At 43.1% G+C, this 13,165-nt stretch overlaps 1 protein-coding gene across 2 annotated transcripts in view; it reads right to left on the bottom strand.

The window, feature by feature from the left end:
* Nucleotides 1-13,165, bottom strand: part of Tango6 (transport and golgi organization 6 homolog) — a 174,433-nt gene that overhangs the window by 147,280 nt on the left and 13,988 nt on the right. For both annotated transcript variants that reach the window (XM_042277630.2, XM_042277631.2), the window contains exons 6-7: nucleotides 12,152-12,314; nucleotides 8,705-8,787 (exon numbers count right to left, since the gene is read on the bottom strand). In XM_042277630.2, coding sequence (XP_042133564.2) covers nucleotides 8,705-8,787; nucleotides 12,152-12,314 — 246 coding nt within the window. The remainder of the gene's footprint in view (nucleotides 1-8,704; nucleotides 8,788-12,151; nucleotides 12,315-13,165) is intronic.

Genomic DNA, 13,165 nt, shown 5'->3' with positions numbered 1-13,165 from the left:
CTCGCTCTGAGGACCAGGCTGGCCTCGAACTCACAGAGATCCACCTGTCTCTGCCTCCCAAGTGCTGGGATTACAGGCATGTGCCACCACCACCCAGCTTAAAATTATTTTTGATACCACAATAAATGAAACTGTTGTCCTAATGTATGGCTTCATCTTAATACAATCATGATGGGGTTACTCAGAATCAGATGGAATTGAGATGACTGAATAAAACATTGAAATTTAGCACAGGCTGGATCTTGATTTTACCTGTTAAAGACTGAGCTAGTCAAATGCTGCCCTCAACTGCAGTACAGGGACCTTTTGGATAGTGGCATTCTAGAACTTTTAATGCACTTGCTGAGTTTAATTAAGACATGTGAGAAGAAAAAGAACAAGGCTGTTACCTAATATAGCAAGTACTTTGCACTGTGCAAGCTTTCAGAACATATTGCCTAAAACAGTCTTTTTTTAAAACATAGTTTCTTTAAGCCAAAAAGGAACTGACAGTTTTTTGAGCACTTATGTGCTACAGTATGCTATGAACCTACCAAGTTACCTTATTTCACCGGGCATGGTGGCACATGCTTGTAAAAATCAGCACTTGGGAAGTGGAGGAAAAGATGAGGAGGTTAAGGCCAGCCTGACTACATGAGACCACGTCTCAAAAACAAACAAAGTTACCTTTCATTCCTACAATTCAAAGGGTAAAAATGTCACCTAAGATCACACAACTAAGTCCTTCATGAGGTCAGACCGGAACCTACATATGTTTGGAGGGCCTGGCATCTCCACTCCACTACAGCACAGACTCAGAACTGATAACCTAACACCTGTCATTCCCACAGCTTTAAAGGATACTTCTGTTGGTCCTTTGCTTGAAATTTAAGATCTGCTTCTAGGAAGAGGCTAGCTAGTGAGAGAACCATTCCCCTAGAAAGCATTAAAACTTCTTAAATTTGTACCACGTGCAAATACTTACACACACGCACACGCGCACACACACACAGTGGGGAGATTATTTGATTATTCCTGCTAGTCACTATTTGTGAGCTCCAGAAGAAATCACTTGAATTTTTTGGATTTTCTTTCTTATTTTTGAAATATATATTTTAGATTTATTTTATATGTATGAACAGTTTTCCTACATACACATCTATGTACCAAGTACATGCCTGGTACTCACAGAGGTCAGAAGTAGGCATCGGATCTCCTGGAAGTAGAGTTACAGACATTTGTGAGCCACCATGGAGGGGCTGGGAACTGAACCTGGGTCCTCTGTAAGAACAACCAGTGTTCTTAACCACTGAGCCAGCTCTCCAGCCCCTCCTTTCTTTTTTTACAAATTGAAAAGTTAATTTATGAAAACTCATAAAATGCACAGTATCAAGAAGAGAATCTACTATAAACTGTGGATTAAAGTAATACTGACATGTTAATGTAAGCCCACCGACTGTAACAAATGGACTACCATCAGGGAGCTCGGCCAGCTGGGGAAGCTGTCTGAGGGCTGAGGGCATAAGGGGAACTCTAGAGCTAGACGTCTCTAAATAGACAGCCAACTGAAGCCGCCGAAGGATAGTGAGTTGGAAACCACTTGGACTACACAGCAAGATCCTGTCTCAAAACACCAAAAAGGGAGTAGGAGGGAAAGGAAGTGGGGGAGAAGAGAGAGAAGATGGAAAAAGAGGGAGGGAGAGATGGGGGTGGGGAGGGGAAAGACAGAAAGAATGAAAGAAAGAAAGTCAGACTTCCATATTCATGGACTGTAGTTTCAACCACAGGCTGAAACGTGAGGAGGTGGGTTGCCTATGTACTGAATACATACAGACATTTCCCTGATAGGACTGGAGAGATGACTCAGGGGTTAAGAGCACTGGCTGTTCTTCCAGAGGACCCGGGTTTAATCCCCAGCACCCACATGGCAGCTCACAACTGTCTGTAACTCCAGTTCCAGGGACCCAACACCCTCACACAGGCATACATACAGGCAGAACACCAATACACGTAAAATAAAAATAAATAATATTTTTCAAATAATTTATTTTATTTTACGTGCATTGGTGTTTTGCCTCAATGTATGTCTGTGTGAGGGTGTCAGCTCTTGGAGCCACAGACAGTTGTGAGGTACTATGTGGTTGCTAGGACTTGAACCTGGGTCCACTGGAAGAACAGTCAGTGCTTTTAACCACTGAGCCATCTCTCCAGCCCCAAATAAACAATTTTTAAAAATAGAATTGAGCAACCATTTATGTATCATCATAGTGTACTAGGTAGTATAAGTAATCACAAAGGTATAAAATACACAGGGAAATCAGGTGTGTTGGCATACTCTTGTAGTCCTAAAACTTGGGAGGTGAAAGCAGGAAGATCAGGAGTTCAAAGTGAGCCTCAGTCATATAGAGAGTTCAAGGTTATCCTGGGCTATAAAAGTCCTATCGTAAAAACAAAAACAAAACAAAACAAATGGGCTGAGGATGTGGTTCCCGCGGTAGTATGCTTGCCTACCATGCATGAAGCCTTGGTTCAAGACCCAGCATGGCATGAATCGGGCATTGTGCTGGACACCTGTAATCCCAGCACTTGAAAGGCAGAGGCCGGAGAATTAGAAATTCAAGGTCATCCTCAGCTATATATTGAGCTGAAGGCCTGCCTGGGCTACAGGAGAGACTCTGTCTCAAACAAACAAACAAAAAATTATATAGAAAGATATGCCCAGGCTATCTGCAAATCCTAAACCCTTTTACATGAGAGACTTAAATATACTTGAATTTTCAAAACTTTAGGAATCCTTCAGCTAGTCCCCCAGAGATTCTCAGAAGCAATTATAAAGTCTGTATTTTTTAAAAATAGTTATTCTAGATTTTTTCTAAAGGTCCTTCTCATCTAAGTTTCTATTATTCCAACTTTCTCTATAAGACTAATTAAAAATTCAGAAAGAGGAGTCAAATGCCCAATCTGACAAAGCAACTGTAATTAGAAATTCGCTACATTGGATGGGAAAATGACTTGGATAATTAAAGTCAAGATCCACCGAATCTGGAAACAGAGATAAAATGGAAATGAGGAAATACAAAATAAATGAATTAACTATCTTCTAGTCTTTTCTACATAGTATTTCTTCTGCTCTTCAGAAGCTTTGGGAAATGCTACAATTAATACTTCAGGAAAGTCCTTCTCCCCGTGTGAGGTTGTGGCCAGTCTGCTGAAGAGCAGAACATGTCCCAATAGGAAAATCCGTGAGTTTCCTGTGCTAACAAGACACCTGGGCCTGTTCACCTCCCCAGGCACAGAAAACACGAAATCCCTTTGCCAGGAGCACAAAAGCAAGCAAGCTCTGTGGGGCCCGCTCCCCAGACACTCATTAGGGAGTGACTCAACTACGTCACTTGAACTGCCTGCCACTCAGGCATTTCTGGGTATAGCTAATTGACAGGATAAAAGGCACAGAGCACAGGGAAGTGAGAATTGCTTAAGAGGAAGTACAAGTGAGTATCTAGCACCCACATGGCCACTGGGGGTGCCCCACCCAGCCCACCAGAGCGATCAGCAAGTGCCCTCTCTCTGCTGTAAAAGGAGGCGAGTGAGAGAGGTCTTCCTTACTCCCACCTGATGGGCCACAGAACAATATCAAAGCAAAATTTAAAAAATCAGAAAGAGCTTAGTCTTTTAAAAATCAAGTTTAACATTTTAAAATAATTATTTAGTTTCACTTTATTCGCATCCGTGTTTTGCCTGCATGTATATCTTGTGTGAGGGTATCAGACCCTGGAGTTACAGACAGCTGTGAGCTGCCATGTGGGTGCTGGGAACTGAACCTGGGTCTTCTGGAAGAGTAATCAGTGCTCTTAATCACTGACTCATCTCGCCAGCCCTGAGTTTAATGCTTTCAGAAGGACACAAGCTGGCAATCCCTGCCTTTTAAACAAAGTGTAAAAGGCCAGTCTGGAGGCGCATGCCAGATCCCTTTGGAAGGCCCTTAAACTACCTTCACCAGGTATGGGGCACAGTCTATAATCCCAGCACTCAAGAGGGCTGAGGCAGGTGGATGAAGGGCTCAAGTCTACCTGGGCTGTGTAATAAGAAACAAAGGTAAACATGGCCCTGGAAGCAAAGACACAGAGCTGGGATAGCGTATGGTCTGAGAACACCACAAAACCAAAATGAATTTTATGACGTGAATAATATCTCAAAATACATAAAAAAAATCAATAGACATGCAAATAAGCAAGAAGGCAGAACCTATAACCAGAAAAGGAAATCAAAGCTAGGTAGTGGTTGTGCATTCAAGGCCAGCCAGGACTACAGAGTGAGTTCCATGACAGCCAGGGCTACACAGAGAAACCCTGTTTCTAAAAACAAAGTCAAAAAGAAGAAAGAAAGAGACAAAGAAAGAAAGAAAAATAAGTCAATAGGATTGAGCTCTCCAAAACGAGGTTGGTCCCCTCAAAAGTAGATTGACTCCTGAAAAAGGAGGCAGAAGAGAAGTCCCTGTGATCATCAAGAGGACCCGAGTTCAATTCCCAGAATGCACACGGCAGCTCACAACCATTCATAATTCCAGACCCAGGGGATCTGATGCTCTCCTCTGGCCTCCAAGGGCACTGCATACAAATGGTGCACAGACACAAGCAGGCAAAACACCCATACACATACAAAAAATGTTTTTAAAGAGAGAGTAGAATTAGAAGATAAAGACATTGAAACTATTGTAAAAATGTATTCTGTATTTTCAAAAGAGTAAACGAAAAGATGATCAAGATAAGGGTATTGGAAGATGTAATAAATTCAAGGCTAGCATGGACTAGCATAGGTGAGAGATCCTGCCTCAAAGGGAGAAAATCATGCTAAGACTACATATGTGTGGTTTCCTTTAGGTGAATCTACAGAGGCAGAAAGGAGAAGAATGGTTGCTTAGGGCTAGGGGTGGGTGGAGGGTAAGGAATGCTAGCTAATGGGTGTGAAAGATTTTCTAAAATTATATTGTGATCATGGTTGCACAACCCTGAACTGTGCACTTTAAATGAGTGCACTATACATTGTGTGGACTTTATCTCAGTAAACCTATTAGCAGAAGGAACAGAGAGAAAAACAGCTGGAAATGTTCCCAGATGCCTCTTGGAAACTAACCAGCCTCTTGCTACCCATCGAGTGGCTGGATCAATTCAGGCTTTCCAGATGTCTTCCTCGTTTCCTGCGTGTAAACTGTACACTATAATTTAGTATTAACAGAATGTTAATAAAGATTACACTCCCTTTGTTGCTAAATTCCACAGTGTTTGCTATTTTCCTCCAGCATACACATTTCCTGTCTCCCAACTGCAGCTGAGCTGCCAAAACCTTGCAGGGAGCAATTACCGTCTGGGCCGTTCCTGCCTCCGCTGCAGAGCGGGTCAGACTCAGCCCCACAGAAAACTCAGGCCTGCCTCTCCTCCTCCAAAGGAAGACCCTTGTTGTTGTTTGTTTTGTTTTTTATTTTGTTGTTGTTGGGGCAGCAGAGTGTGAGATCACTGTGTGCACTGGCTGGGCTGGAACCCACTTTGTAGACCAGGCTGCCCTTGAATTCACAGAAACTGGCCGGCCTCTGCTTCCAGAGTGCTGAGATTAAAGACATGAGCCACCACTCAGAGATGATTTTTGAATTTTTAAGCACACATTTTATATCTACAAATTTATTAGTGTCATATGTAAAACTTAAAGCAAAACAAAAGCATTTACCTTCTTACTTGAAAGACTATGACTTCACATTCACCCTCTGTGGGCTGGATGTGGTGACACACGCCTTTAATCCCAGCACTTAGGAGGCAGACAAAGGCAGATCTCTGTGAGTTCAAGACCAGCCTGGTCTACAGAGTGAGTTCTAGGCAAGCGAGGGCTGCAAAGTGAGACCCTGCCTCAAAAAAATCAAAGTTAAAACATAAAAATAAAAATTCACTCTCTGCCCTACTGGGAGAAGGGTAAGAACTCTGTAAGCAGTTCGGCAGAGTGGCCTTAGGGTCCAGCAGTCCCTTTCCTATGTGTGTCCAGGAGAACAGAAAACATGATACAATAATGAAATGCACAGGATCGGGTGGTATTTAAAGAAGAGTTGGATTTTGTTGTTTGGTTTTTGAGACGGTCTCACTATGCGGACTTGCTGTCCTGGAACTCTTAAGTAGACCAGGCTAGTCTCGAACTCAGAGGTGTGCAGTGCTGGAATTACAGTCATGCCCAGCAACACCCAGCCCATGAATTTTGGGTGTTTTTTTTAAAACATTTTAAAAATTATTTTATGTGTATGACCATTTTGCCTGCATGTATATCTGTGCACCACATTCATACTTGGTGGCCAAGGTGACTCAAAGAGGTACTAGATTTCCTGGAATTAGAGTTACAGATGGTTGTGAGCCACCATGTGGGTGCTGAAAATTGAAGCCAGGTCCCCTGGAAGGGCAGCCTGTGCTCTTAACTGTTGAGCCATCTCTCCAGCCCTGTTTGTTTGTTTTGTTTTGTTTTGTTTTAAACAATCACTTTTGGAAACTGAGGGTCCCAACAGCATTGTGCCGGCTCTGGTGAAGCCACCCCAAGCTCCATCACATGGAACTTGGCACAAGGCATAATAGCAGAGGTCATGTGACAGGGAGATCATCAGGGAGGGCACAGGCTTGTTCTTCCCTAGCAACCCTCTCTAAGAGCTACCTAGGGTTCCACAAAACTACATCAGTCTCTTCTGAGAGTAATGCCCCCAACTGCCTTTCATCAGGCTTATGTTCTCTATGTTTTCTCTCGCCCTCACCCTCGCCCTCGCTCTCAAATAGGGTCCCATGTAGCTAGGCTGGCCTCTGACTATGTAGCTGAGGATGACTTGGAACTTTTGATCCTCCTGCCTCAGCTTCCCAAATGCAAGGGTTATAGGCATGTGCCAGCACTCAGACTTAGGCACCATCTCTTAAGGGTTCCATACCACCTCCCAAATGTTGCCACACTAAAGACAAAACTCCACCACCTGAATCCTTGGGGGACACACTCAAACTATAGCTTAACTGTGGGAGCCCACAAAGGTTTCCTAGTGAAATCTGAGCTTGCTTTACATGACAGGGCTGCATAAAGGGATCGACTGACCATGTGTGTGGTTACTAGGTGCTTGGAAGGGTCTGCATTTGGCTATGCTAGGGGGAGATCTTTTGCTCCACCCTTTGGCATTTCTATTAATAGCCCTTTAGAAGAGACAAAAGGGGCTGGTAGGTTTTGATCCAGGCCCTCCCAAGGCTATCCTGTGATTCTATCTGTCCCTCTCCCCTCTATATTTCTATCTAAATATTTCTCATTTCTCCCTACTCAAGGATACCCTGGGGAAAAAGAAGGGGCAGGTTCCCCCACATCTAACCATGTCACATACAGAAACACGTACATGAATGTCCAAAGCAGCACTAGTCATAATAGGTGATGAGTGGATAAGCAAAAATGTGGTCTATTAATACAATGGAGTATTATTTGGTAATAAAAAATGAATGTGATAGAGAATAACTTTAAAACATACCAAATGAAAGAAGCCAATCACAAAGATCACATATTATAACCTTAATTTATATGCGATGTCCAGAACAGGTAAATCTATAGAGATGGAAGACAGGCAAGTGGTCCCCTGGGGCCCAGAGGATTGGGAAGTGGTGATAGAGGAATTTGGGAGTGACAGCTAAGCAGTTCTGGGAGTTTCTCCACGCTCCACGGCAATGAAATGCTAATATTAATTATGCTGATGCTTATACAAATCTGTGATTTTAAAAGCCATTGTTTATTATTTTTATTTCTAAATGTGTGAGTTGTATGTATAAGTCATAAGCTGTTAAAAGAAAAAAATTTACTATACACCCAAAGGTTTACCAACTAATTAATGAGTAAACAAAATGTGGTATGTCATGCAATAGATAAATAAATATTATTTAGCAATAAAAAGGTACAAAAATAAGCATGTATATAGCATCCACATTCTCAACTTCAAATCTACAGTTTCATTTCTTTCTTGCTTGATTTTTCTTTTCTTTTTTTCAGAAAATAGGGGCTGATGCTGCCATTCATAAACTAACCAAAGTTCTGTCTACTGATGTAGCACAAGACGTTATTTTCAAAATAAAAAAATAGAAACACTTTTTTTTTTTCAGTATAGAAGGAGACAATGATAGGGTCTCACTGTGAAGACCAGCCTGGAACTTGTTACATCAACCAGGGTGGCTCTGAATTTTGAATGATCCTCCTACCCCTATCTCCCGAGAGTAGGGATTATAGGTGTATACCTCCAGGGCTAGCTAGTCTGACCAACTGTTTTCTTTTTTCTTTTTAAGATTATTATTTTTAATTGTGTGTGTGTGTGTGTGTGTGTGTGTGTGTGTGTGTGTGTGCCTCTGTCTGTGGATATGTGCAGGTGCCTGAAGAGCCCAGAGGTATGGGATTCTCTGGAACCGGAATTACAGGCAGTTGTGGATCAACTGCCATGGGTGCTGGAAACCGACCTGTAAAAGCAGTATGCTGCATATATTTCTACCAGCTGAACCACCTCTCCAGCCTCTGCTCATTCAAATTCTTGAAGTACTTGTTAAAAGGCAAAATTACAGATACAGATCAGTGGTAGATGCTTGCTAGCAGAAGGTCTGAGTCCAAAGTCCAGAGCCTCCAAAAAGCAAAAGGTCTTCAAGCACTAAATATCAACATTTAACTAGCAACATCAGCAACTTGAATTACCAACCTTAAACACATCTTCAACACATCGACTAAGTTCTTCCTCAGTCACCAAAATAGTTCCTGGTACCATATCACTCTCTGGAATCTCTTTGGAAACAAACAGAATTAACTCCATCACTTTTCTGAACAGAAGACACTAATAAAACAAAGTTTTAATAGTAAGATAGTCCAGGTGAGACCAGAAAATCAGCATTACCACTATGCCATTTATATATGATATCCACGGACTCTAAGGTGCTACTGACGATGTCAGATCTTATTTAGGGAAAAGAGTTCTAAAGCAGTGGACTTTTGAATGGAGTATTAAGAGAGCTGCTATGGTGGCATGTGCCTATAACCTCAGTACTTGCAAAGCCAACAGACAACACAGCTGAGTTCGAAGCCATCCTGTGCTCTATTGCTCTACAGCATGACCTTGTTTCCAAAATCCAAAAACTGGAGTTGGAGATATGGCTCACTGGTTCAGAGCATTTGCTACTTTTTCAGAGGACCCAGGTTGTTCCCAACACTCACTTGGTGGCTGGCAACTACCCATAATTCCAGTTCCAGGGATCTGATGCCCTCTTTTGGTCTACTCAGGTACTGCACGCATGTGGTACACAGACATACATGCAGGAAAAATGCTTACATACTTTAAAAAATAATAAATGTTTTAAAAAATGAAAACCCAAACTTATAAGAAGTTTCTCGGGTCCCACCTGGCCCCCCATGGTCCAGACAAATCTCTCTCAACCATGGTCCCACAACTACTCAGACCCAAGTAAACACACAGAGGCTTATATTAACTACAAACTGTATTGTCTATGGTTTCAGCTTCTTGCTAACTAGCTCTTTCAGTTAAAGAGCTCTTCAGGAATATATTTTTATTATATATTATGCTTTATGGAAGTTAAAAATTGGGCTGGGTGATGCTGGCACACACCTTTGATCCCAGCACTTTGGAGGCAGAGGCAGGCAGATCTCTGTAAGTTTGAGGACAGCTTGGTCTATAGAGCAAGTTCCAGGAAAGCCAATGCTACACACCTTGTCTCAAAATACTGGGGGGAAAAAAAGGAAAAGAAAAGTAAGAAAAAGGGGAAGGGAATAAATAAATCAAAGAAATGTTCTCTTTTTTTCCTTTTTTCCCCCCTTAAAATAATCTCATGTAGCCCAAGCTGGCCTTGAACTCCTTATGTAGCCAAGGATGACCTTAAATCTTCTGCATCCACCTCCCAAGTGCTAGAATTCCAGGTGTGGGTCACTATGTTCAGCTTCTGAAGTATTGGGCACTGAACCGAGAGCTTTCTGATAGCTAAGTAAGCACTCTTCCCAATGAGCTATACTCGTAGCTCAAAATCCAAGGAGAGGGAGTTGTTTTGTTGGGACAGTCCCACTCTGTAGCTCAGGCTGACCTCAAATTCATGACCCTCAGCCTTTCAAGTGCTAGGATATAGGAAGATGCTACCATGGTCAAAGTTTTCTTTTCTTTTTTAAAGATTTATTTATTTATTTATTATGTATACAACATTCTGCCTGCATGTGTCCTTGCACACCAGAAGAGGGCACCAGATCTCATTACAGATGGCTGTGAGCCACCATGTGGGTGCTGGGAATTGAACTCAGGACCTCTGGAAAAACAGCCAATGCTCTTAACTGCTGAGCCATCTCTCCAGTCCAAAGTTTTCTTTTTTTTAAGGTTTATTTTTTATTTTTAATTATGTGTATATGTGTCTGTACATGTGAGAACAGATTCCCACAGAGGACAATGGCTCCCTTGGAGCTACAGTTATGAGCAGCATGGGTGCTGGGAACTGCAATGGCAGTTAGTGCTCTTAACTACTGGGCCATCTCATCATCCACCCCCCAGCCCCCCAACCCCCACCCCTGCAAATTTTTGGTGGTGGTGGGGCCTCATACATATCTGGGCAAGAGAATACCATAATGCAATGCACATGTGGAAGTCAGAGGCAAATTGGAGGAGTCAGGTCTCTCCTTCTACCCTCTGGGTCTCAGGGTAGAAATCAGGTCAATAGGCTTGGCAGCAAGGGTCTTTACCTTCCTAGTGGTCTTGCAGGCCTCTCAAAGTTGTGTGGGCTTTTTTTTTTTTTTTTCCTTTTTAATGTAAAAATAAAAATGCCTATCTTAAAGACTAATAAAATGTGATCATTCATAATTACCACATAGGGGGCTGGAGAGCACTGGCTGCTCTTCCAGATATCCTGGGTTCAGTTCCCAGCACACACATAGCAGCTCACAACTGTCTGTAACTCCAGGTCCAGGGGATCCAACACCCTCATACAGACAAACCAGTGTATATGAGATAAAAATAAATAAATCATTTTTTTAAAAATTGCCACACAGGGGTTTGGTGATTTAGCTCAGTGGTAGAGTGCTTGCCTAGCAAGCGAAAGGCCCTGGGTTCGGTCCTCAGCTCCAGGAAAAAAAAAAAATGCCACAGGACTGAAAATGGGAAAACAGCGTTGCTAAGAAAGCCTCCTCTTCAGACTTTCAGTGGCCATGATTGGCAATGATGCCCGTAGGACTGGGCACATTCTCACCAGCCTGCTGGCACAAAGGCAGAGGTAGACAGATCAGAAGTTCAAGGCCAGCTGGAGCAACTTAAGACCTGTGGCTAAATTTAAAGGGGGGGGGGGGCATAGCTCAGTCATAAAGCACTAGCCCAGCACCACAAGGCTCTAGCTCCAATCTTCCAACACCACCAGGCCTCAAAAGGAATTAGTCATTTTCTTACTTAGTCCTTTTTGTTACCAGTGGATCACACGTGCAAAACATGTAAACAAAGTTGCAAATGTAAAAACACAGGAAGGAAAGGAGGTCCGGGAGAAGCCCTGACAATGCAGTATCCATGTAAAATTTCCAAGTGTGATCACTGTTCCACAGTCCAGAAACTGACCTTGTTTTCTTGACTTTCTGAAATCACCTTCACTTATTTGTATGTCCACCACTTGCTCCCCTGCCTGCACAACCCACATGTGGAGGTCAGAGGTCAACTTCTCCTTCTACCAGTTGGGTCTTGGGGACCGAACTCAAGATGTCGGGTTGGCAGCAAGCCCTCTACCCACCGAGCCAGTGGGCTGGTCCTTTTTAAATTGAGAGGTTTTTTTTTTTTTTTCAGTTTTTGAAAAGACAGAAACTGACATTTTTCTTTGAAGATTTATGCTGAAAGATTTAGAAGTGACATGTCATCACGTCTACAGCTAACTTTCAAATGTTCCATAAAAAACTACATTCATGTGTGGAGAGAGAAATGAGGCAAATGTGACCAAAACGGGAACAGTTGGTGACTCTGGTGAAGTTGGTCCGAGTGACTCAATAGTCTCTTCCCGGAACTTGGGAGAAGTCAAGTTTTCCGAGTAAAATGCTAGGAGGGAGGAGGAAAAGAGCAGGCTGCGGACCCGACTGGAACCGAGTGCGTCTGAACTGGAGGAGGCACACCCAGCCCCTCCCTTACCTGCGGTGTTCAAGCATCGATGGAGAGGGGCTAGCATGGGCCGGAGCAGATGCTCTTTGGCCAGTTCCGGGCGTTCCCTCACCATGGTGATGAAGGTGGTGGTGGCCACTCTCTGAAACTGGCGGGCGGTCAATTTATCTTGAAAATGGAATAAGTCCAGAATCTACAATAAAAATCAACAGCACGTAAGAGAAAAAGGCGTGTATAGTTTTAATTTTTAAAAATGTGAGTGTGTATTTTACACGTGTGTGTCTGTGTGCCACATGCACGCTGTGCCATGGAGGCCAGGGTGGGCATCGGATCCTCTGGGGCTGAACTTCTGGAGGGCTAGTTCCTATGTGGGTGCTGGAAATTAAACCTGGGTTCTATGCAAGAGCAACCAGTGTTCTTAACTGCTGAGCCATCTCTCCAGCTCAAAACAGCATTTATTTAAGCCAACACTGAGAGGCTGCTGAATACTGAGCTGACAGAACTGTGTTAATGTAACAACCAACGTCAAGGGTGTGATCTAAAGAGGCGATGGTGGTGGTGATGGTAGCACTCTGGTTTTTTTGTTTTGTTTTTTGCTTGGGGAACTTTGGTAGGCAGCATTTGAGACAGGGTCGCACTGTGTAGCCCTGGCTGTCCTCGAACTTGTTATGTAGACCAGGAGCAGAGATGTAAGCGTATGTACAACACGTAAACTCAGAGATCCATCTGTCTCTCCCTCCTGAGTGCTTGGATTAAAAGTGTATGCCAGCATCTGTGGCCAAGATTTACTTGTGTGGGGGTGGGGGAGTGTGGGGGTGGGGTGTGCGCCCTTGAGGGCTAGTAGAGAATGTCGGATCCTCTGAACTGCAGTTACGGGTTTTGTGAGCTGCCTGCCATGGTGCTGAGAACCAAACCTGGGTCCTGTGAAAGAGCAGGAATCGCTCTTAAGCATAAGCCATCCTTCCAGCCTAGTTTTTCCTTTTTAAATTGTTACCATGTTAATTCACTGCATTTAACACTTAACACATTCTACTTTAAAAACTA

This window comes from Peromyscus maniculatus, chromosome 5 (genome assembly GCF_049852395.1).
Source record: "Peromyscus maniculatus bairdii isolate BWxNUB_F1_BW_parent chromosome 5, HU_Pman_BW_mat_3.1, whole genome shotgun sequence".
Classification (NCBI taxonomy): domain Eukaryota; kingdom Metazoa; phylum Chordata; class Mammalia; order Rodentia; family Cricetidae; genus Peromyscus; species Peromyscus maniculatus.
The sequence above is the reverse complement of the archived record's forward strand: the minus strand, read 5'-3'. Positions and strand labels throughout refer to the sequence as shown.